This window comes from Uloborus diversus, chromosome 10 (genome assembly GCF_026930045.1).
Source record: "Uloborus diversus isolate 005 chromosome 10, Udiv.v.3.1, whole genome shotgun sequence".
Taxonomy (NCBI): Eukaryota; Metazoa; Arthropoda; class Arachnida; order Araneae; family Uloboridae; genus Uloborus; species Uloborus diversus.
Window position 1 is genome coordinate 131929812 of NC_072740.1, and position 22024 is coordinate 131951835.

At 31.9% G+C, this 22024-nt stretch overlaps 1 protein-coding gene across 1 annotated transcript in view; it reads right to left on the minus strand.

Annotated features, from left to right (window-relative positions):
* LOC129231182 (metabotropic glutamate receptor 6-like) overlaps positions 1 to 22024 on the minus strand; it is a 106600-nt gene that overhangs the window by 33071 nt on the left and 51505 nt on the right. The window contains exon 5 of the mRNA XM_054865429.1: positions 16459 to 16603. Coding sequence (XP_054721404.1) covers positions 16459 to 16603 — 145 coding nt within the window. The remainder of the gene's footprint in view (positions 1 to 16458; positions 16604 to 22024) is intronic.

Consider the following 22024-nt stretch of genomic DNA (forward strand, 5'->3'; position numbering starts at 1 on the left):
CTGTTCAGAGTTAATAATATGAAAAAACACTATGTGGGACTTGTACTCAAAGAAACTGGGGGTGTCCGTTAAGGGAGGTTTCACATAAATTTTGTTTTGTCATTTAATAACCATACTTTTTGATTTAGGTTTCAGTTATTTCTTTATTCTATAGTTACATTTTAGATAACCCATGAAGAAATTCAGTTTGTAACTCTCCTGGTGCTGCTTGTCAGTCTCTTGCTGTATGAAAACTTAATTAATTTAATTTTTGAGGGTGTAACATAGTTAAAGCGAGTTCTCTCTATTTTTCTCTTAATACGTTCCTAACAAAGAGTAAGTATAATTTTTTTCAGAATTTTTCAGTATTTTAATTTTTTTACTTCCTTTTACAAACGAGCTGATGTGTGCATCACATGACTTCCTTTTACTCCAATTTAATGTCATTTCCCCATTATTCGCTATTTTAATGTGATTCAATATTTATTCTCTAAATATCACCAACAATGGCCAAATTGAAACCAAAAAAAAAAAAAAAAACTCCGCCAAATTTGTCGCCAAGTTGGCGACAAAACTTGGCGACCAAAAGACTGGCGATATATCGCCAAGTGTCCGACAAATTATAACGCCACTTGAGTTTACATCGAAATTAACAATGATTTCCCCCCAAAAAGGTGCAAAAGACCCCCTTAGGAACATCCGAAAGCAACCAAAAGGGGAGGTGCACAACTAGACCCCACTACGAGTCTATGTACCAAATTTCAACTTTCTAGGACATACCATTTTTGAGTTATGCGAGATACATACGCACATACGCACATACGCACATACGCACATACGCACATACACACATACGCACATACATACAGACGTCACGAGAAAAGTCGTTGTAATTACCTCGGTGATGGTCAAAATGGATATTTCGCGTGTCTATACATTCTTAGGCCCTTTTCCGCATGTGGTCGAATCGAAAAAAAAACTCAACATTCATTTGGGGGTGAGCAAAATGGAAATTAAGGGCGATTTTTGAGTGAAAATTTTTTCGCGAATACAATACTTCCTTTTTTGTAAAAGGAAGTAAAAAGGAAGTATTGTATTCGCGAAAAAATTTTCACTCAAAAATCGATCTTAATTTCCATTTTTCTCACCGCCGAATGAATGTTGAGTTTTTTTTTTCGACTCGATCACACGTGGATAAGTGCCTAAAAACGTATAGACACGCGAAATATCCATAATGATGATTCCCGAGTTAATTACAGCGAATTTTCTCGTGACGTCCGTATGTACGTATGTATGTGCGTATGTATCTCGCATAACTCAAAAACGGTATGTCCTAGAAAGTTGAAATTTGGTACGTAGACTCCTAGTGCGGTCTAGTTGTGCACCTTCTCTTTTGGTTGCATTCGGATGTTCCCAAGGGGGTCTTTTGCCCCTTTTTGGGGGGAAATCGTTGTTAATTTCGATGTAAACTCAAGTGGTGATATAATTTGCCGGACACTTGGCGATATATCACCAGTCTTTTGGTCGCCAAATTTTTTCGCCAACTTGGCGACTTTTTTTTTTATTTTTAAATCTGATTTCAATTTAGCCACTGTTGGTGATATTTAGAGAGTAAACTATTGAATCACATTAAAATTGCCAGTAACGGGGAAACGACATTAAATTGGAGTAAAAGAAAGTCATGTGATGGTCGTTTTAAATGTGATTCGAAAAGGTCAGGCTTTTGGAGAATCACCCAGCTGCTTCTGTTTCTTGAATAAAATTAAACAAAAGACCAAAATGCAATAATAAATTTCCCTCTAGATTTCATACAGAGACTGTTCAAGAAGTCACACACCGTAGAGGCAGTGGCGCAGATTTGGGGTCTAAAACCTATTCCAAAGACACTGTTTTTTACATTATTGCCGATCTCAATACAGTAGTTTCATGCACCGAATTTTGAACATCCTCTGGAAGGTATATTCTGTTTACTCTAGTGGGAGTATGATTATACGTAAAGCTAAGTTTTAAGCGAAATACTAGACTTTTTTTTTTCCAAATCTGTAGTATTGTGAATTTCCAAGTTGGCTAAAAATAGATACATTTAACAACACCCGGGAAATGTCAATTAATTACCGAAAGTTAAGTAATGCTACTCAATATACTACATTATTTCCTCTAAAAAGCAATAAAATTTTAGTAATTTCAATTGCATTTATGGGTAAACTTTGACCTTGAAAATACTATTTTCAAATTTGAATTCAAGTGTTACAATAGTTTACCCAGCTAGCTAACTAGTTAGTCTTGCTAGTTTTGTTGCTTTTGGTTGACTTTTGATTGCCATAAGTTTAGGCATAAAATTAGAAGAAAGACAAAAGGGGCAGCCTCTATACCGGATATGGCGTTTCCCATGATTTTCCCTATATTACTTAAACATTGCAATGCTGTTTGATATAAACATTATATTATAACATTATATGAACGTTATCTATAATTATATATTACAATATGGTTTTTTTTTTTTTTTTGCTATTTTTTCATAAATACAATGTTTTTAAGTGCACATTTATCATGGAAAAAGTTGTAATAATTTCATGCACTTAAATTTTTTTGAAAGAAATATAGAGTAATCTGTGTCCTTTCTCAAAATGCTCTCAAAGATTTTCTTGATTAATTTGTAGGTTCTCGCTTTATTCTGCCGCCATTTTCGTAAAACATTAGGAAATAACTTAGAGCTTCACGGCTGCAAGTGGTTGTATGACGGTTAGTTAATTTACAGGTAGTAAACTGTCGACAGTAAAAGGTTTCGCCGTACTCTGGGCTTGTAAAACTAATAAGAGTTTCATTTAGTACAAAGCTTGTGTATGGCAATGCAGAAGTAAATACTTTTTTTAAAAAAAATAACCATTTTTGTATTTAAGGATTAAACTTATTTGTCAATAACATAGCCAATGTCGTTAACACTGTAAAGCTCTGGCACTTTATCTGATACTACGGTACCGTACCTAGCGTCCCCTCATACGGTTAAACTAATCTAGTTACTTAATTGCAAACTTAAACACATGCCATCAAAGTTTTATTAACATGCAACCTAATATCAAGATGGACGCATACTTGTATAAGCAAAGCAAATATCCAGCCTCGCAAATTAGCTCTGAGGGGTAGTAGATGTCATATATGACGTTATAAAGCAAAAATATGCATCTTTAAAAGCTAACGTAAACAGCAAGGATGCGAAGTTTATGGAAATGTACGATGAATTCCAAAGCGTACTATAATAAGAGAACTTCAATAACTAAGAGGTTACTACAAGAATTTCACAGGACGAAGTCATACGATTTTTAAAAAAATGTTCGTTAAAAAAACTGACTGAGCGACCCAAAGGTAACTCGTATGTACATATTTATTTTACCGTCTATTGTCTTCTCGTAACTTTCCAATGTGGAATTAATTTGATTAATTTCTTGACAGTAGGTAATTCTAAAAAAATTATCATGCCTATGCAAATCAATATTGTAGAAAATTACTAAGGAATACTCAGTAAGATTAAGTAATTTTTCTAACGCGGTATTATATGTGTCAGATTTCTTCCAATTAAAAATGATAAAAAATGAACCTCATACCTTAAAGGAAATGTTTCAAACAGTTTTCATGAATATTCGTATCAATGAAAATTAAAAATGTATTTAAAGCTTTCCGTAAAATAAACAAAACAACAGTCTTACGTAAAATGCAATTGCTATTCTACTATAAGTTCTGAATTATTTCATTCAAAAAATCAATGCCTTGCCTATCCACGTTTTTAAAAATTAAAATAAAGCCATAAATAAAAAAATCTACATCAAGTAAGAATGGAGAAAATATACAGGGTGTCCGCAAAGTCTTTGACATATTTTACGATTTCATAGAAAAAACAACGAAGTGTTGTATAAATATGCGGTTTTCACAGTAATATTTCACTGATCTTTGATTTTTTATGACATTGTAAAGAAAAAAAAATCATTAGCAATTTACATTGACGGCTGTACCGTTACTGTAACAAAAAAAAAAAAAAAAAACATTCTTGCCGTGGCAATACAGCCGTCAATGCAAATTGCATTTATTTACACTTTTTTTCCTTCTTTTCTTTACGATGTCATAAAAATTATGAAACCTGTGAAGTATTATGGCGGAAACCGCATATATTCACACGGAAATTTGTTGTTGTTTTTTTTTTTTTTTTTTGAAATTTTAAAACGTGCCAAGGATTTTTCCGACACACTGTATAATTGATTGCAATTCCAATGTAACTCGTACATTGTGTTCAAAATTCAAAGAAAAAAATATATATTTTGAAGCAACAACAAGGCAACTTAAAGTCGGCGAAAAAAATGATGCACACATTCATATTGATGGAACGTCATTCACGTGAGATGGAAATATAAATTTAACTTAAACTAGATTTGTCGATACTTCCTAATTAAACTACACAAAAGCCACATGCATTACATTTGAAACAACATGGTTGTATAATGGTAACTGCTAGCTTTTAGACGAAGACAAATATTATGTTTAAAAATAGTATTCATCTTAATTTAAAAATTATTATTAATTATTTTTTTAGCTGATGATATAATAATAAACAAGTGATGTAAGATATATTTCACATTTCTTTTTCAGTTTTTACATTGTGTTTTCCAAAAATGACTTCCAGTGGCTTCGAAATTTTTACTTGCGACTTTTATTTACTGTATGAAGAAAACAAACTTATTTTTACTGTACTTCTTTTGTTTACATTTTTTCAACGACTGAACACTGGTTTCTTTGTTATAAAAATTGCTGCACAGTATAAACACTGTACGGAAAATTGTACCAAAGTTACGTTTCTCTAGATATGTTGCCGCCCTGCTTTTCTCAAAAATTTAAACTTGTACTCCAAAACAAAATGTTGTGGTGAAGCAATGCATGTATGCATTTTTGATGCATTTTATATATCAGTTTATTAGTTATTTAAGTATTCAGCCAACTTAGCAACCGAACTCTGTGCCGCTGAAATTTAAAAAAAAAACCAAAAAAATATATGGGCCATTTTCCAGAAAAGTTTTTTATTTTGCTTTCCAAACTTTTAAATTTCTAAACGTTTCACAAGCAGTGTAGTTTTTCATTTTTAAGAAAGACAAGATTTGTGCTTAACTGCAAAAGTTCAAAGTGCAAAACTTATTTTAGAGGTATTGAAAGTTAAATTTTTAAATTGGATAAAAAGTGTCTTTATACAATTTGTTTTCTTGGTTTTCTTTAATTTTGATTCCTGAATCAATTAATTGTAAAATTCTTTATTAAATTAATGAGCTAAAATAAAAATAATTTACTAGCCGACTAATGACTCTGAGCTATGAGCTGAATATGAGCTAAAAACAAAATAATACTAAAAATGCTACAGAATCGAAAAATTGAAAACAAAAAAAAAAAAAAAGAAAGAAAGAAAGAAAAAAGAAAAACCCTCACTAATTTTTCTAATAAATTTAGACTTATCTTATAGAATAACGCATCCAAAAAAAATACTTTATAATACTAGAAAAAATGCACTTAGTATCATTTTATCCTCAACCAAAAACTTGTTTAAACCTTATGCGCTGGAAAGTAATTAACATTTCAACGAATTTCACCTGACAAGAAATACAATATGGCTAACTTCTTTAAAATTTTGCATAGTTTGAACAAAGATTCACTTAATATAAGCATAAAAATAACAATATTGACTAATGAGTAATGTTAAACATAACTCATTATAAGTAAGGATGGTAATGACAGCCGCATTTTAATCTATTTATCTTAATATTAAGTACACCTAGTTAGGAAGTATAGACAGTTTTACACACGAAAATCTTACTTGATTAACCATTCAGCGGGCTCGTTTTTTTTTTTTTTTCTAACCTTTCAGCATTTCGGCGATATAAACTAAGAGGTAATTTCGTATCATAACTTTACGCCGAATATCGCTTCGCGAACCTTTGATTTCACCTATTCTTCCCCCTGTCCTAGATCTACTTTTAGTCACCATTAAAATTTTCTTAGCATCGGGTGAAATCCTCACTTTTGCTGTTTGTAACCTAGAGCTACACGTTCCTGTTTACGTAATATTTTGTTGTTTATTTAGTTTATGATTTTAGGCCTCAAAATATGCTTCCCCCCTTTTTTTATCGATGATCACTAAAAGCATTAAACCAAGTCAGATGTATCGTGGACCAACTGTTATTCTAAACGAGGGGCGCATATAATCTGCTGTGTCATATAGTTCATAGACAGTTGTGATAAGAAATCAAGCAAGGAATTCCTGCGTGTTCATAAAACGCAGGAATTTTCTTAATAAGGTAAAGATAAGCTAGGATCCAGCTCCTTAAAAAGTGATAATCTGATCTGAATGAAACAGAGGAACATTAATCTAAAAGTAAATGCTTTATTAATTATTATATGCTTTTGAAATCAGCACATACGACCTCCCAAACGGCACATGAGACCGAGGTAAGCTTTCAACTGTCAATAAATATATACATAAATAAATATTAACAAAAGTCCTAAGTACGAGCAATAATTTTTAACGTGTATACCTTACTTTAAGATAAATTGGAATAATTTTAACTAACATAAGATTAGTTAAGGCAATTTTTTTGTAAAAAAAATTGCATTTAAATTAAAATAAGCTGAGAATAACCCTTAATACCGTAATTTTATTGACAAAATCACATGGTATGCTAATGCAGATGACGTTATTAAATTTTGCCGTTTATAAGTCATTGGTTTTAACTTTTGTTTAACTATTGCTAAAACTGAGTACACAAATTTATCTTCTTTTGTCATTTCGAGTGAAAATAACTCGAACTCTTTTCCAAGAAATGTTTGGAAACTTGTCTTCTGATTAATGAAATTTAAGAGCAAAGAGAGAAACCGAAAGTTTTTCAAAAATATGTTCACTATCGATCAAAATTTTTCTTAGTATGCGCTTCCTGTAATAGGATTCACAAAATGAGATTGATGCATGGTAATAACTCAAAACTTTACGGGAAATGTCGTATGAAAAGAGAATTTTTGTCCTCCGGATAATGAAAAAAATCTCTGAAATAAATGCTCATTGGTCAGTGTAAGAAATTGCCATAAATTATATGAACTTGTGAACTGATCTAATTTTTATTTTGTTTATATGAATTGTTCACTAATAACGTTTTAAGCAGTAGCATAAATCATCTCAATTATTAATTAAAAATAACCGTTTCCTAAAATAATTCCAATTTCCGCTTGTTGAATGGAACAATTTGTGATAGTTGATATTGTCGAAAATCGGTCCGCCTCTTTGACAATATTAATTGTTTTCCTAATAATGCCCAGAGAATTGATTCACTAAATTTGTTCATCATTTTATATAAACACATACTTCAATTTACATCATTCAAATCAAATGAAATCTAAGAACTATCATAATTTTGTTGCGTCAGAGCAACAGTAAGGCATCTTAAAAATAAAACAAAAAAGAGTTTTTATTCTTGTTAATGTTTCCAAATAAGCCTTTATTTAGTAGACAGTTCAATTATTTTTTAATAATATTTTAAAATCATTTATGTGCAAAACCTAACTGAGTGTTTCAGAAATTCCAGAATTTATCATAATTTAAGGCAACACTAGGTTTAAGGAGATATCCTTATGTTTCACTAAAATGTGAGTACCAAAATATGTGCTACTGCTACTCCAACATATTATTGCACACTATCTTTTTTTTTATTTATTTTTATGATTTAATAGTTTTTCTGCAGCAGAGATATAATAATTTTATTTTTAACAATGAAATGCTCTTAAAAACTGTCTAAAGTTTTTAAGTACCTCTTTTAGGCATGGTTGTATGTTAATGCCGATCTGCAGTAGAAAAAATTCTATTTTTTTGAAACATTGCCATAATTTGAAGCAAAGAATAATTGAGTTTTATTTTGAATCCAAAAATGATTGCTGCGTACTAAACATATGAACTAAAAAATACGCAGTTGGTGCGTGACACCATTATCAAAAAGTGAATATTTAGTTCAATTATAGCATTATAAAGCAGTATTTCGCAGCCTTTTTTTACCATTGGACCGCGAAAGCTTTTGATAAAATTTCGCTGATCAGTGAGCTTTTTTATTTTTTGTCTTTTTTTTTAAACCTTCGGCACACGACCGAACATCAAAAACTTGGGAACGCTTGTTGAAAACGTTTGTAGTTTTCATTACAACGTACAAATAAAACTATTCTTGGTGTTAAAGAACCCGCAATTATTTTTTATGTAAGCACAAGCAATAACCAAATAAACAAATATTTGTAAAAAGCCAGAGAGAAGTACAAGAATTAATGAAGAAAATTTCGTACAGGAATATATATTATTTTTATACATTGTTATTATCATTTCAGTTTTGTTTATAAATTTACTTAAGAAAAGTTTTTTAATGTGAAAAAGCAAAAATATCTGAACTGGTCAAATTTTTCTGCAGACCGGTGCTGGTCTGTCGGACCACCGGTTGAGAATCGCTGATATAGAGTTCTAATCTGCCGTGGAAAGCTGAAGTGCAGTATCTGCTCTTTTATCATTTTCATTTTTCTGCCCTTTTGACGTTTTTATAGACATTTTTATAGAAAAAATTCTTTGGAAAAGTTTTCAACAGAATTCTATTGAAAATTTTATAGAAACGTATTCCTTTAGTGATAGGAAAAAAAAGTAGTATTTCGTTTTAGATAAGGATTTTTATTTATTTATTTATTTTTTTTTTTGTGTGTTTGTTTAATGAATATTTTATTTTAAATCATACTGTTTAGTACAAAAATGCGGAACACTTTTTCTGGGTCTCTTTATACGCGTAATCTATCCTATTACAATCTGTGGGCGTATATCTATTTGTCAGTATGTCTGCTTGTAGCCTCATCTTCTAAGTAAACAAGTTCTAAGTAAACAAATAGCTTAAATTCAAATGTTGCACATATTTGCTGTACTTTTTTTCCTTACACGATAGAAAAAAATATTTTATTTTTTCTTTTTATCCCTTTTCTCGAATTCTGGAGCTATGAATGTCTTAAAACTAGTTTTTATTCCTTAGTAGTTTTATCTGGAGATGATTTAGCAAACTATCTAAAAACGGGCGCTACCTTGACGGCTTTTAATGTCGGTTCTACTTTTCTTTCTTTCTTTTTTTTGTGATTTAATGATTTTTTTTTTTTTTTGCATAATCAGAGGATAATTTTATTTTTAATTGAAGTCCATAGTTCGATAATAAGGATTTTACGCTACTTCTGAGTTTTGATGACTTTTATCTTTATTCGAATGGGTTGTTGTGAGGCCGTTGTTTACAGTATGATGATTTTTTTAATCTTCTTAATGATAATCTGTTGAAGTAATTTTGGAAAACATTTTAGCATAAAAAATTTTAGGAACTATTTTCCGTGTCCTGTAAAGAAGGAATTATGAATTTAAATATATTACAAGACTTCCTTTCAGAAGTATAACACAACTGATGTAAGAAGAATAACCTGAGCAAAAAGAAAACAAGTTCTACTAAATACAGTTTATACAGAACCACCACCCACTCCAACTAAAAGTAAGAATGATCTGGTTTCCTTACGCGAACAAAACATGATTCCAAAGAAACACAATTTCTTCTTCACGTCTCAAAATGCGTGGATCGGCGATTTCCCCTAAGAAACCATGATTTTCAGGGAACACGAACTAATGACAATGATAATAATTGTGATTCGTATAATATCTAGTTTGGGTGTACTTCCAATAAATATGTTTAATTGCTTTATAAACACAACCGCAAAACCCCTTATTTTCGATCAACATCACTGACGAGTTGGAAACAGCAAAACAAAAACTCTACATTTATCTTAGCCAGATCTAAAGACTCTGTGTTCAAGAATCAGAGTCGGTCTGAATTAGGGACATAGGAGTCGGAATCAGAAGTTGAAGGTTAAAATTTCCAAGAGTCATTCATTTTCCCTAAACGTCCCGACTTCCAGTACTTCGGAGTAAGAATCGGACAGATTTTGGAGTAAAGGAGTAAGAATCGGAGGAATCGTGGGTCATTTTCTCTCCGTCTCCCCTGCCTTGATCCTAGTAGAGTCCTAATTGAAAATGATTTTTCTAGGTAAAGCACTAGGTTATGTTGTTATTCTTTCTTATATCCTAGTTACCAACAGAAACATCAAGAACAACAGTAGGATAAGTGAATTTAATTATGTTCCCATAATATCAATCAAATATTTCAGTAAACCTCTTAAAATGCATTTAAAAGTTGGGTGAGTTAACGAGTTTATTCTCTAACCAATGACTTACAGCGTTAGAAATTCAGCATTAAGAAAAAATCCAAATTTTAAAATCAATTTTGCTAGACACTCTGTTTGTGCTCAAATACTACTGTTACTCTGATATGATCATAAAATCCTTCATTTAATCTAAACAGGAACACGTTTAAAACATCAAGGGAAAAAAATAAAACTGATTACCAGGCAGTAGAAAAAAATTGTAGGCTAAATAAAACAAACCGAAAAAAGTTCAAACATTGATATATCGAACCTCCTTATCTCAAAACCCTTGATGTCTCGGGGAAAAAAAACCTTTTTCCCTGCACTTACCGTAGTTTTCCGAAATTTATGTTTCGAAACCCTTGATATGTCGAAATTTTTACACGCTTCAACTGTTGTTTTTCCTTGTATTTTTGTAGTAAAACCCATTCCAGCTTGAAGTTTTTCATCCCTTATAAATTTTGAGAATAGGGGATTGGGGCAAGATAATAGGGGAGTGTGCGTGCGATGGGGGTGTTGTAGTTCTTTTTCTCTCAGTGTTTTCCTCAAAGTTTAGAATCCTTGCATTTCCTTTCAAACATGTTGTCCATTTTGAGGAGAGGGTGTCGATTTTTCGCTAGTTTTCAAGCGAATTTTCATTATTCTGCTTTTTTTAACGACATTTATAAAATTCAAAATCTTGTAAAATATTGAAGACTAACTTATTTAATCGTGGTTCAAAGTGGTCCCGTAGTACATACAGGTGGGTTATAAAATAACGTGAGGTGTTCAGAGCCCTCTAGCAAGTGAAGTTGTGGACGAAACATTGCCAAATTTCATGGGCGTACATAGCAGACCATGTGATTTCGATTTCTGCAATTAAAAAAAAAAGTACAAAAATTCACCACCAGGAGGGATTTTGTCGCTGCAGAAGCGTATTACTTGCGAATACTAAAGAATTAAATGCTAAAACATTCAGCACACAGCAAGTATTTAACTACAAATGTTTTTCCTTCAAATAAAGTTCAATAAAATCAACAAGACATTTCAATTCGTAACAAGAGAAGAAGAATACTAAAAGTCGTCGCGAAGAAATTTTAGAGCGGAAGTAAGGATTTCTTCTTGAATAATGTTCATATAAGATGGTGCACCACCCCATGTTGAGCTTTAGGTACTGAGTGTATGGCGACAACATTTCTTTAATAGCAGATTTATTAGTCATGCATTTCCAACAGTATAGCCACCGTGGTCGCCCTATCTTTCACCTTGTGACGTTCCGCCATGGGGATTTCTTAATGGTGTTGTGTTTGTACATGTTGCCGATGTCTCAACTTTGAAAACTCGAATAACATTGCAGGTAGAGAAAATTAATTCCCCCCCCCCCCACTCGGATGTGTGGAAAATATTTTGCATTGTATGTAGTACATGGAAAGTACCTCGATGTTGGTCATATTGAACCTCATTTGTTAGTAAAAATCATATTTTGGGAATAAAATTGATTCATTTTGGCAGTTAGCATTTAATCCTTCAATATTCACAATAATACACCTTTTCAACGCCAAAATTTCCCCTGGTGACGATTTTTTGCACTATTTTTTTATTTCAGAAATCAAAATCCCATGATCAACTGTGTACGCCCATGAAATTTGGCAATGTTTCGTCCACTACTTCACTTGCTAGAGAGTTCTAAACAGCTTAGTTATAACCACCCTGTATAAAAATATATATAGCGTATGAATGTGCAATTGTGAGAGTTACTAGCGTTATTTTTTAAAAACCTTGATAACTCGAAAACTCGATATCGCGAATTTTTATCCGTCCCGAGAGGTTCGAAATAAAACAATTAAATTACAACAATAAACGAACCTCAAATTATCAAGAAAACCTTATCCAGATACGCATTGGAAAGAACCTAGGTTGTTCGGTAATAACAAATTGCAAACAGGAGGTTTGATGAAATTGTTTGTCTGTGCAAAAAAATTAGAAGTTAACTTTATGTACTTTTATTTCTACTCTGAAACATTCAATTTTAAAGAACTTTTAAAAAGCTATTAGTCACTTTCTGCAGGTCAATTCTACGTTACTTAACGTTATAGTTGTGACACTAACACGTTAAGTGTCACTGCTATGCAAAGAAATAAACAAAACAAATTTATTTGTAATGGCTTACATTACTTTTATCTAAAGGGTTAGCATACAAGAATATCCCGGTTTTAAAAATTTATATTTCATAAACTATAGCACTCCTTCTGGATGGGGTTTTTGGGCATGACATTCCTTACACGTGTATTAACTGCTGTATTAGGATTGGCAACAATGTTTTTACCCCCAAACCCCCTTTCTTCACTGCGCCAATGACGTTCCGCAACGCTGGATTATCCGTGGAGGTGATGATGGTTTTCCCTTTATGCGTTGGCCAGTCAGATCTCCAAACCTAGCCCCATGTGATTTTTTTTTTTTTTTTCATGGGGTTTCGTCAAAGACGGCGTTTCTTCACCACCATTGCCTACAACATTGCAATAACCGAAAGATCGCATATGAGTAGGATTACGAAAAATTGACAGTGAAACACTTTAAAATGTTGGTTAGATGTGTGTCGCGTTACGAAAGGAGCATACATCGAACATTTTTGAGAGAAAAGTAACTTGGACTGTTTATCTATCATGTTTTTTGTATCATGTATAGTGCTAAGTGTAATAGTTTATGAAATATATTTTTTTTTAAACCGGGATATTCTTTTATGCTAACCCTGTATAATGAAACAAAGAAAGTGATATTTAGCAAATGGTCAGTTAAATTTTGTTCCTTTATAATTCCCTTCCGTTTGTGGCATGTTACGCAAGCTTTTCATTTAATAATGTTGTTCTCTTGTATAACAATGCGATACTATTCAAAAGCCAGCAAAAACGTACAAAAGTTATTTTTATTAGGAACAGATTATAAAATAGTATTGCGGAAAATCAATATTTTCCAAAATGCTAGTTTTAGTTGATTCACTTTTAAATGGTACGCACAAAACCTTTTTCAAGATATACTTACTGATTGGTTCTTTTAGTCTTAACTTATAGCACATAGATAAATTTCCAAAAAAGGACTAAATTATTTAGTTTAAAGGATGTGTTGCTATTGACTCTAGATAATATTGTCTTTATGCCATCACACGCCAGTTTTGTAACCTAAACTGTGCGAACTTTGTGACAAGAAAAAGTAAATGTAGATTTTGAATTCATAATTATTACGTTTATTATCGAATTTTTCAACCCTGCTATTCTCATTTTTTGCACGGTTTTGCACGTCAAAAGCCAGCAAAAACGTACAAAAGTTATTTTTATTAGGAACAGATTATAAAAAAGTATTGCGGAAAATCAATATTTTCCAAAATGCTAGTTTTAGTTGATTTACTTTTAAATGGTACGCACAAAACCTTTTTCAAGATATACTTACTAATTGGTTCTCTTAGTCTTAACTTATAGCACATAGATACATTTCCAAAAAAGGACTAAATTATTTAGTTTAAAGAATGTGTCGCTATTGACTCTAGATAATATCGTCTTTATGCCATCACACGCCAGTTTTGTAACCTAAATTGTGCGAACTTTGTGACAAGAAAAAGGAAATGTAGATTTTGAATTAATAATTATTACGTTTTTTATCAAAATTTTCAACCCTGCCATTCTCATTTTTTTGCACGTATCTTAAGTAAAAAAGCACCCTTAAATCGTTCAAATAAATACTTCCATGAAATATGTAAAACTAGAACTTAAAACTCAAAGGATTGACCAAACATCCTATGCACTTTAGAAGCAATTCAAATTAAACATGAGTTATGGAGACATTAAATAAATACGGTTTTAGACAACATACACATGAAATTCCCATGGTACTGTCAAGGCGCTTAACGTAGAATATTTTGAAATGTAAATATATTTTTCTTACGTTATGTAAAGCAAAAACACTATCATAATATTTATATTTAACTGTTTTGAAGAATGAAAATTCTACCAACTACTTAAATACATATTTACGTGGTTCTAAACTTTTGAAAACATGTCTTTTCTTTTCTTTTTTCCTCTTAGTCTTTCCTGCATGTCGCAAAATCTAATTTTTTTTTCTAGCAGATGGTTAAAAGAGAAAACTAACGTGTAAAAAGCTTTTATATATATATATATATATATATACAGTTGGCTCTCTGTTTAACGACGCTCTATTTAACGACGGCTTTTCACGGTCCCATCTGGTCCGCCTTACTGTTAAAAGCATTCTATTTAAGGACGATTTTTTGTGGTCCCTTGAAAGTCGTATATATATATATATATATATATATATATATATATATATATATATATATATATATATCTGTGTGTGTGTGTTCAACCTGCCAGACGTGATTTCTTAAGCATTCGTAGGTTATGCGCAAAAATTACATGTAGTTTATCTATAGTTGCAGCACAGCAAGTCCATTACTTAGCTAACTCCTGGTGAGAAAAATAATGACAGAAAACTGTTGATTGAGTCTAAACATATTTCATCAAGAAGAGGCTCAAAGACCATTAACTGTTTTTTTTTTTGAATGTCTTGCCGATATCTTTAGTTCAAAAGACCATTCCATTAACAAAAAATGACTATGCGAAAAGGTAATCATCCGAAAGTTTTCTTTCATTTATATACTAATGCCTTCTCTGCCAGAAATGATATTACCAGTTCTTTTGATAAATTAGCAAAGGATATTTTTTTTCAATATTGCATTCCTAGTCTAGTAATGTTTTTTTAAAATCCATTTCATTTGAAATTATAAAAATCTTTGCAGATATTACTAATGAAGAAATGTAAGAGAATGCATTACAAACGGAAATATCAGAGCAAGGTCAAATGATAAAGTATTTTCAGACCCCCCCCCCCCCCCCCGTCCTTATCACCTGGATGTAAATGAATATTAGTTTTTTTTTCTTGAAACAATCATCTACGATCTGCTACGATCTTTCCTCAGAGCAACAGTATGATATCTTACTCTTATTTTGAGATGCCTTACGGTTGCTCTGAGGCGACTATATCCCATACATAAACCGATGCTAATTGCTTCAATCAAAAATCTGAAAGTCAACCATTAAGAAAACGCATGCTACGAGTTAACAATAGTACCGAGTTTTTAAATGAATTTTTTCAGCAAACCAACAAGTGCTTGAAAAAATAAATTATAGACAAATGAGTTTTTTTAAGTTATAAGCTAACATTAACTTGTATTAAAAGTTAAACTATTATGTAACCACAAAATAATGAAAATAATCATTATTGTCATTATTTTAAATTTTTTGCCCGTTCAACAAAATATAAATATTTTGCCGTATTTGGTTGATTGCTAAAAAAAAAAAAAAAAACGCGCTGGAGAAACCTTATAGTTGTATTATAAATAGATATCCTATAATAGTCTTTCGATATGCTTATTAAAATGACTTGAAAAACCTTCGTAAATAGAAATCGGTTTCAATTCATCGGTTCACATGCAAAACAGTAGTTGTAATGATATTTATATATAGCGAAACTTTATCGAGACTTCTCATTATTGCGCACAACTCCAAAAAAATGTATGTCTAAGAACACAATATCATTTTTTCAAGAGTATAAAGGTGCACCAGAAAGCTTTTAAAAACTTTTATCTTAAATGAAACACAAGATTACTAACAAGAATTATTTTTCGATTTTGTTGAAATTTTCTAGAACAGTTGGTTCCCTTTCTTTTGTTTTTTTTATGCGAAGAAGGTGTAAAAAACTAGCTGCTTCAAGTAAAATTTATTTTTTTTGGGGCGGGGAGGGGGGAGAGGGAGGACGAGAAATTATGTTATTGTATTAATTATTTATGTACTTAATATTTTTGCATGCCAACGAAAAACCACGTTGTTTGAACAAAGCAATATCATTTTTTTAAGGTCAATAAAAACCAGCTTTTTATTCCAGCAATTAAAACGACAATAACTAATGTTGGATGATAGGAGCTGCATTTTTTACTGTCCGCTAGGGAATAAACTTTTCTTTGATTAAAAACAACCTCTTTTTGTCTCATTCCTTATTTTCATTATGGTTCTTTTACTTACCTTTTGAAAAAAAAAAACATGTTTTGCATTAACTCTGAAATATTGTCTTAGAAATTAAGATCAATCGTTATGAGTGCAGCAAACATCTGCTCTTTTATTTATTGTATAACAAGTAAAAATAGGTAATATAACTTACCTCTAGCATTTGGCTTCGCCATCAGTCTTTTGACAATATTGTCGTAGTATGACTCTCCCGCAACGCCGGAATCTTTTGTTAGTCTTTCCTTAACTGCTAAACAGATGTTTTTTCTTAGCAGAAGTTCCTCTAATACCGTAAATGCCTGAAAGTATCAAAGACCTCCAAGTTGGTTAAACGGTCTACTCTTACAAGAGATTATACTTCAAAAGACATTATTTTAATCTCTGCTATGAACGGAGGGGGGTGGTAGGGGATATTTCCTGAAATATCATTTAGGGAAATATTTTTTTTCTGATGGGGGCTGCGTTTTTTTAGGCTATTTAGCCTTTTAGTAGACCTAGTGCGGCATCCGCCTTTCATGTGCCACCATTAAGGCGCGGATTTCAAGGGCAGGGGTAACTAGGACGTCCAGTTTCCACCAGATGGAGGCACCTGGGCTCTCTTTGATACGAAATTGCACTAGGAATTTAATTTTGCCAAGGGAATTCTAAGCTAAACGAATACCCCAAGGGTTCTTTTACATACCGCATAATCATACGACATGGCCGCTGATGATTTTCTACATCTCAAAAACCCACGTATTGGCCACCCCAGGTCAAAACCTGGGACTACGAGCGTAGAAGGCCAGAGCCTAATCATCACGCCACCAGCTGGCTTTCAGGGAAATGCCCGACTATTTAAAACTCGTATTTAATTTATAAGTGCTTATACGTACGAAAGGAAATATTACTCCTTTTCAACGAAAGTCGTATTAATTTTTTTTTATTGTTTTCGTAAAAATACTTGGAATACTTTATTACTTTACAAAATGAAACAAATAACCATTTTCCTTGTTTGCAGGCGTTTTGTTCCATATGCAGTGTAACAGCTATTAATCAAGCATCATTGTTTTTATGCTTGTTTGATTTTATAACGCTGTTGCGAATCTATAAAATTATAATGACACATAATCATTTCTGTTTTGTAATCTGCCTGGTTTAAATAATTTATAGCTGATTTATTTTAATTAATTACTCCTATTTTTGCAGTAGTTTCTATAAGGATCTGTAATTAATAGATAAGACTGTTCTTAATTAAACAAACGAAGATTGTTTTCGTATTTGGGTGATAACTGTTTTCGCTTGATAAGGTTTCCTTTAGATAATATGTAGGAGAGGAGAATTATTCGAATATTATTCGTTTTAATAGCTGGCAATTATTAGAATATTAACAGAGAGGAAAAGTGTTTTAATTGTTATTAGTAGTGAGACGACGAGTGAATAAAAGCTAATTGTGATGTATCCAATTTTCTGTTTAATAAATCTTATATGGATAAGTTACTCATTCTTTAAATAGTGTGTTCGATATTTAAATAAAACAGTCAACTTTACACATAGATTTTGTTGCATACAAATTACAAGGACAAGAAATAAAAAACGTCATGAACTTTCCACCACGTGCGGTTAAGTTTTTAAACCTAGTTTCTAGTTTTTAATCCCTGACGGTAAAAATGCGATCTAAACAATGCTAATAGATTTGTTTTTGAAAATATGAATTCCAATTTAAATTTCTTAATGTTAAGAGCAACTTAAAACAGTAAGCAAAACCAGTAGCAGCAGACTCTTCAAGTTTCTTAGCAAAGTTTTACTGCTCACAAAACTGTTTTCACATTGGAATACGTGTTTTTATCCAATTATAATTATATACAAAAAGTATAATGTGTAAGAAGTCAATCCATGTGTAAAGATGTCACGCTATCCTACGACTTTTGGTAGTCAATTGAATTCTTGAATAACTATTTCTTGCGATTTAAGAATAGTGTTTTTTTTTTCATTTCAAACTTCCGAAATAAGTTATTTGAAACAAAAATGTTGCTTGAAGTAAATGGTTTAATTCATTCATATACTCTTGCGGTTATAAAGGGGTTCATTATTACATTAATTCATTCGACGGTAAGATAAGTGACGAAAATGTAATTCGCTGTTTGCACCGACAAAAAGAAAAAATGTCTCTCAATGTTCAAAACTTGTCAGTAAACTCCAAAAGTTTTTTTTTTTCGTGTATTAATACCAGGATATATTTTCCATGGTACTAGTCTATAATTAGATAAGTGATGGTAAAGATAGTCAGACGAGAAGTATGAGCTAGCAAGTCATGAATGTATCAGCTACTATTGTTTATGGTTGGATATAGTATTATTTTGTCTCAAATGTGATATTAAAAACCAATTTGTCTTTTTTTTTTCATGTTAATTATTATTATCATTTTCTTTTACATACAGATCATAGATTAATCAAAACTGATCAGAAATACGCTTTCGGACATTTTCAGACAGTCTATACATCCAGAGCAAGAAATTAAATGCAAAGCCTATTTTTTTAAGCCTGAAGTTTAAGGGATCTGAATAGTTTATGGCTTTAGGCGAAGTGTGTAGAAAATAGCATGAAATTGCTGTTTATTATTAGAGACAGTATAAAAAAAAATTGCCAAATGATTGCATTTACTTTAGATGTTGTTAATGTTATTGAAAATCATCGTTTGTTCCCCTGTATGCATTTTTTAATTTTCATGAAAAAAGAAATTGCCTGGTTACTTTGAAACGGTTTATTATTTTGATAACTACGACTCAATGAAAAAAAAACTAAAGTAGTTATTTTTTTCCCTCTCAAACATGGCTGCCTTAGGAACATTACCTTTTGCAGACTTAGTGCGCTCCCCCGATATAAAATCCATTCTTTCATGTAGCACCACTATCGGAGGACGCTTTTACCACGAAAACTTTGACGCTCAGTTTCCCCACCAGATGGAAGCACCTGGGCTCTTGTTGATGCAAAATTGCTCTAGGAATTTAATTTTGCCGAGACCACTCTAAGCCAAAGCGTGTACGAGGTTTCTTTTACATTCCGCATAATCACACGACAAGGACATTGTCGATTTTCTGCACCTTGAAAATGAATCGGCTGGAATCAGGGCTGAACCTGCGGCTTTGTGCGTAAAGAGGCCAGCGACAAACCACTACATCACTCTATCGGCAGCTAAAGTAAGTGCACTTACTTTAAGAGAAATAGACGACAAGAGACAAAACCACGCTAAATTTGTAACACAATTTACATTTTTCATGCATATTAAATATACTATATATCAAAACTGTATTTTATGAAAACGATTGTACTTTGTAGTAAAATAACGCTAAAATGAATATTTAATCAACATGATCTTGTTTTAAATGGACGATTAAAATTAATTTTGTATTTTGCGTAACTATCTCGTACATTTGTAAAATAGCATTGTTAAATCTGACAAAAAAAAAATGAAAAAAAGTACATAACAAGCCCCAAGGTACATAAATCGACACTTTCTAAAAGACAAAACTCGCCTATCTTTGAGGAAGTTTTAAAATTTCATCTAAGTATTGCAGATTCCTAAAACAATTACACTTCTAATGAAGTTTGGCTGCAAAAGCGTTTCTGTAAACCATATTTAAAATGCCTCTTGCGATTTTATAAGTTTTAATACTAAAATACTAAAGACAACTGCAAAAATATTTCCTTCAAAATTATTTTGATTTTAAAATAAGTAAAGATTTTTAACTTAGGAAGCTAAGTAATACAAAAAGAAGTTCAGTAATAAACACTATTTAAGTAGTCTTTGAACGTTCTTAATAGTATAGACTGTTGATTACGATAAGAAGAAGCGTTGAGAGAGAGTCCGTTCATAAGATATAAACATCTAATGAACAGACGAATGTCCATACGCTTTTTGAAAACCAACCTGAATTATTGTATTCTGAAACTATTAAGAGGCGAAAAACAAGTGCACTGTTAGCTTTAAAAGGTGGTGGGATATGTGCTCTCAGAAGAAAGATGAAATTTAAAATTCAAACAGAATTGAGCGAACCAGACCCTATTCTTTAAGAACGGCCGTACAGGACAAGCAACAAGTAATTTAGTAGGCGAGGAAAATTATGTGGAAAGGAACTTCTAATCCCTACCACACTCGCGCGCGCGTAGGTTACAAAGTTTTAGGCAATTTCCCATAAAACATTGGTTAAGACTTGGTGGATCGGTTAAAAAATAGCGTATTCAAAAGTTTCACCAGATACCCGAGCATGCTTCAGAACTCCACATGAACTACCAGTAGCTGTATGTATAAGCAGTACTTACCTGATGATTCATCGCAGTACATGCTGACCGTCGACGGACGTATGTCTAATTATCAAACAGTTATAACACATGAAAACTATATTATAAAAAAAAAGGCTCAAAAATGTTTTGAAGTTAGTTCAAAAAACTAAGCGAAACTGTTCAAAATGTTTCAAGGATATCGCTAGATAGTGTTCTTAGAGAAAACTTACTCTAAGAAATATGAGTTAAAATAACCAAGCGCATTTTGTGCAAGAAATTCAGCCAACATTTTACCTTCAAAGCACTCTAAAATCTCTAGGGAAGGGATGTTGAAAAGGTAAGTCCACACGGACAAGCCAACCATCATACCACAACATCTACCATTTGTTAAGCTACAATGTCAAGGGAAAAACATCGGACGATTCCGTTTGCGAGTTAAATCACTGAACATCTCGTAGTAATTTTTTTTGTTGTTTTTGGCCGTTAAATAGCGAGTTAAGCAGATGCCTGCGTACAGTAACGGATATAAAGATAGTATGTTTCAAAATCATAAAAAATGTTTTTAGACAGAGCTCCCTCAAATAAAAAAAAGTGATACAATAGTCCGGCTACGATCCTGTTGGATACTTTGCAATAAGTACAAATTAAATATGATTAACTTTTATCCGTTTAAACAGACGTCTTTCACTGACGATGTTTCGAGGGATACTATTATATTTGATATGCCACTTTGAAGGTCGGTTGTATAAATTTAGAGAGAGGAAACACTAATATGTTTTGAAATAAAATAAACCGTTATTACTCATTGTGATTTTAAGTTTAGCGTGAATTTTTCCCTCACATAATGATTGTGATTTAAGCAAAGCATAGCTTGAAAAGTGAAATAAAATAAGAGCATATTTCCTTTTATTTCGAAACTAACAAGATGTGTATTTATCTCTATTTTGTTTGTGGCGGAGTATTTTCAGTTTTAGAAAGTTGGTGACTATTTTTAAAGCACTAGAAAATAACCCGTCATGGTATGACGGGGGCGTTTAGTCGTTTTATCAAAGATATTTTGCCTTCAAATTTGATTTTCACGTGTTCCAATAAATTTTTGTACTTTAAAGCCAAACTAACGTTAGTCACACTTTCACTACTTCCTAGGAGAGCGTTAAAACGTTTATTTAATTAATACGAAGATTAATTAGTACTCGGATTCTTATAAAACTGCTCAATAATTATAAAGTTTTTTTTTCTTTTTTTTTTTAATATTACGTTGTTAGTTGCGGAATAGGAAATTATTCACACAGTCTGATCACTGATGAGATGGAAAGGCTAACATCTGATTTACAGGCGGAAATGGGCGCATCGATTTGTTTTCACGGATACTATATTTTTAAAATGAAATTACCGAATTTCAGGAGCTCCAACAATTAAAACCGCCCTCACGCAAATCATTTAGAACCAGTGGTTACGTA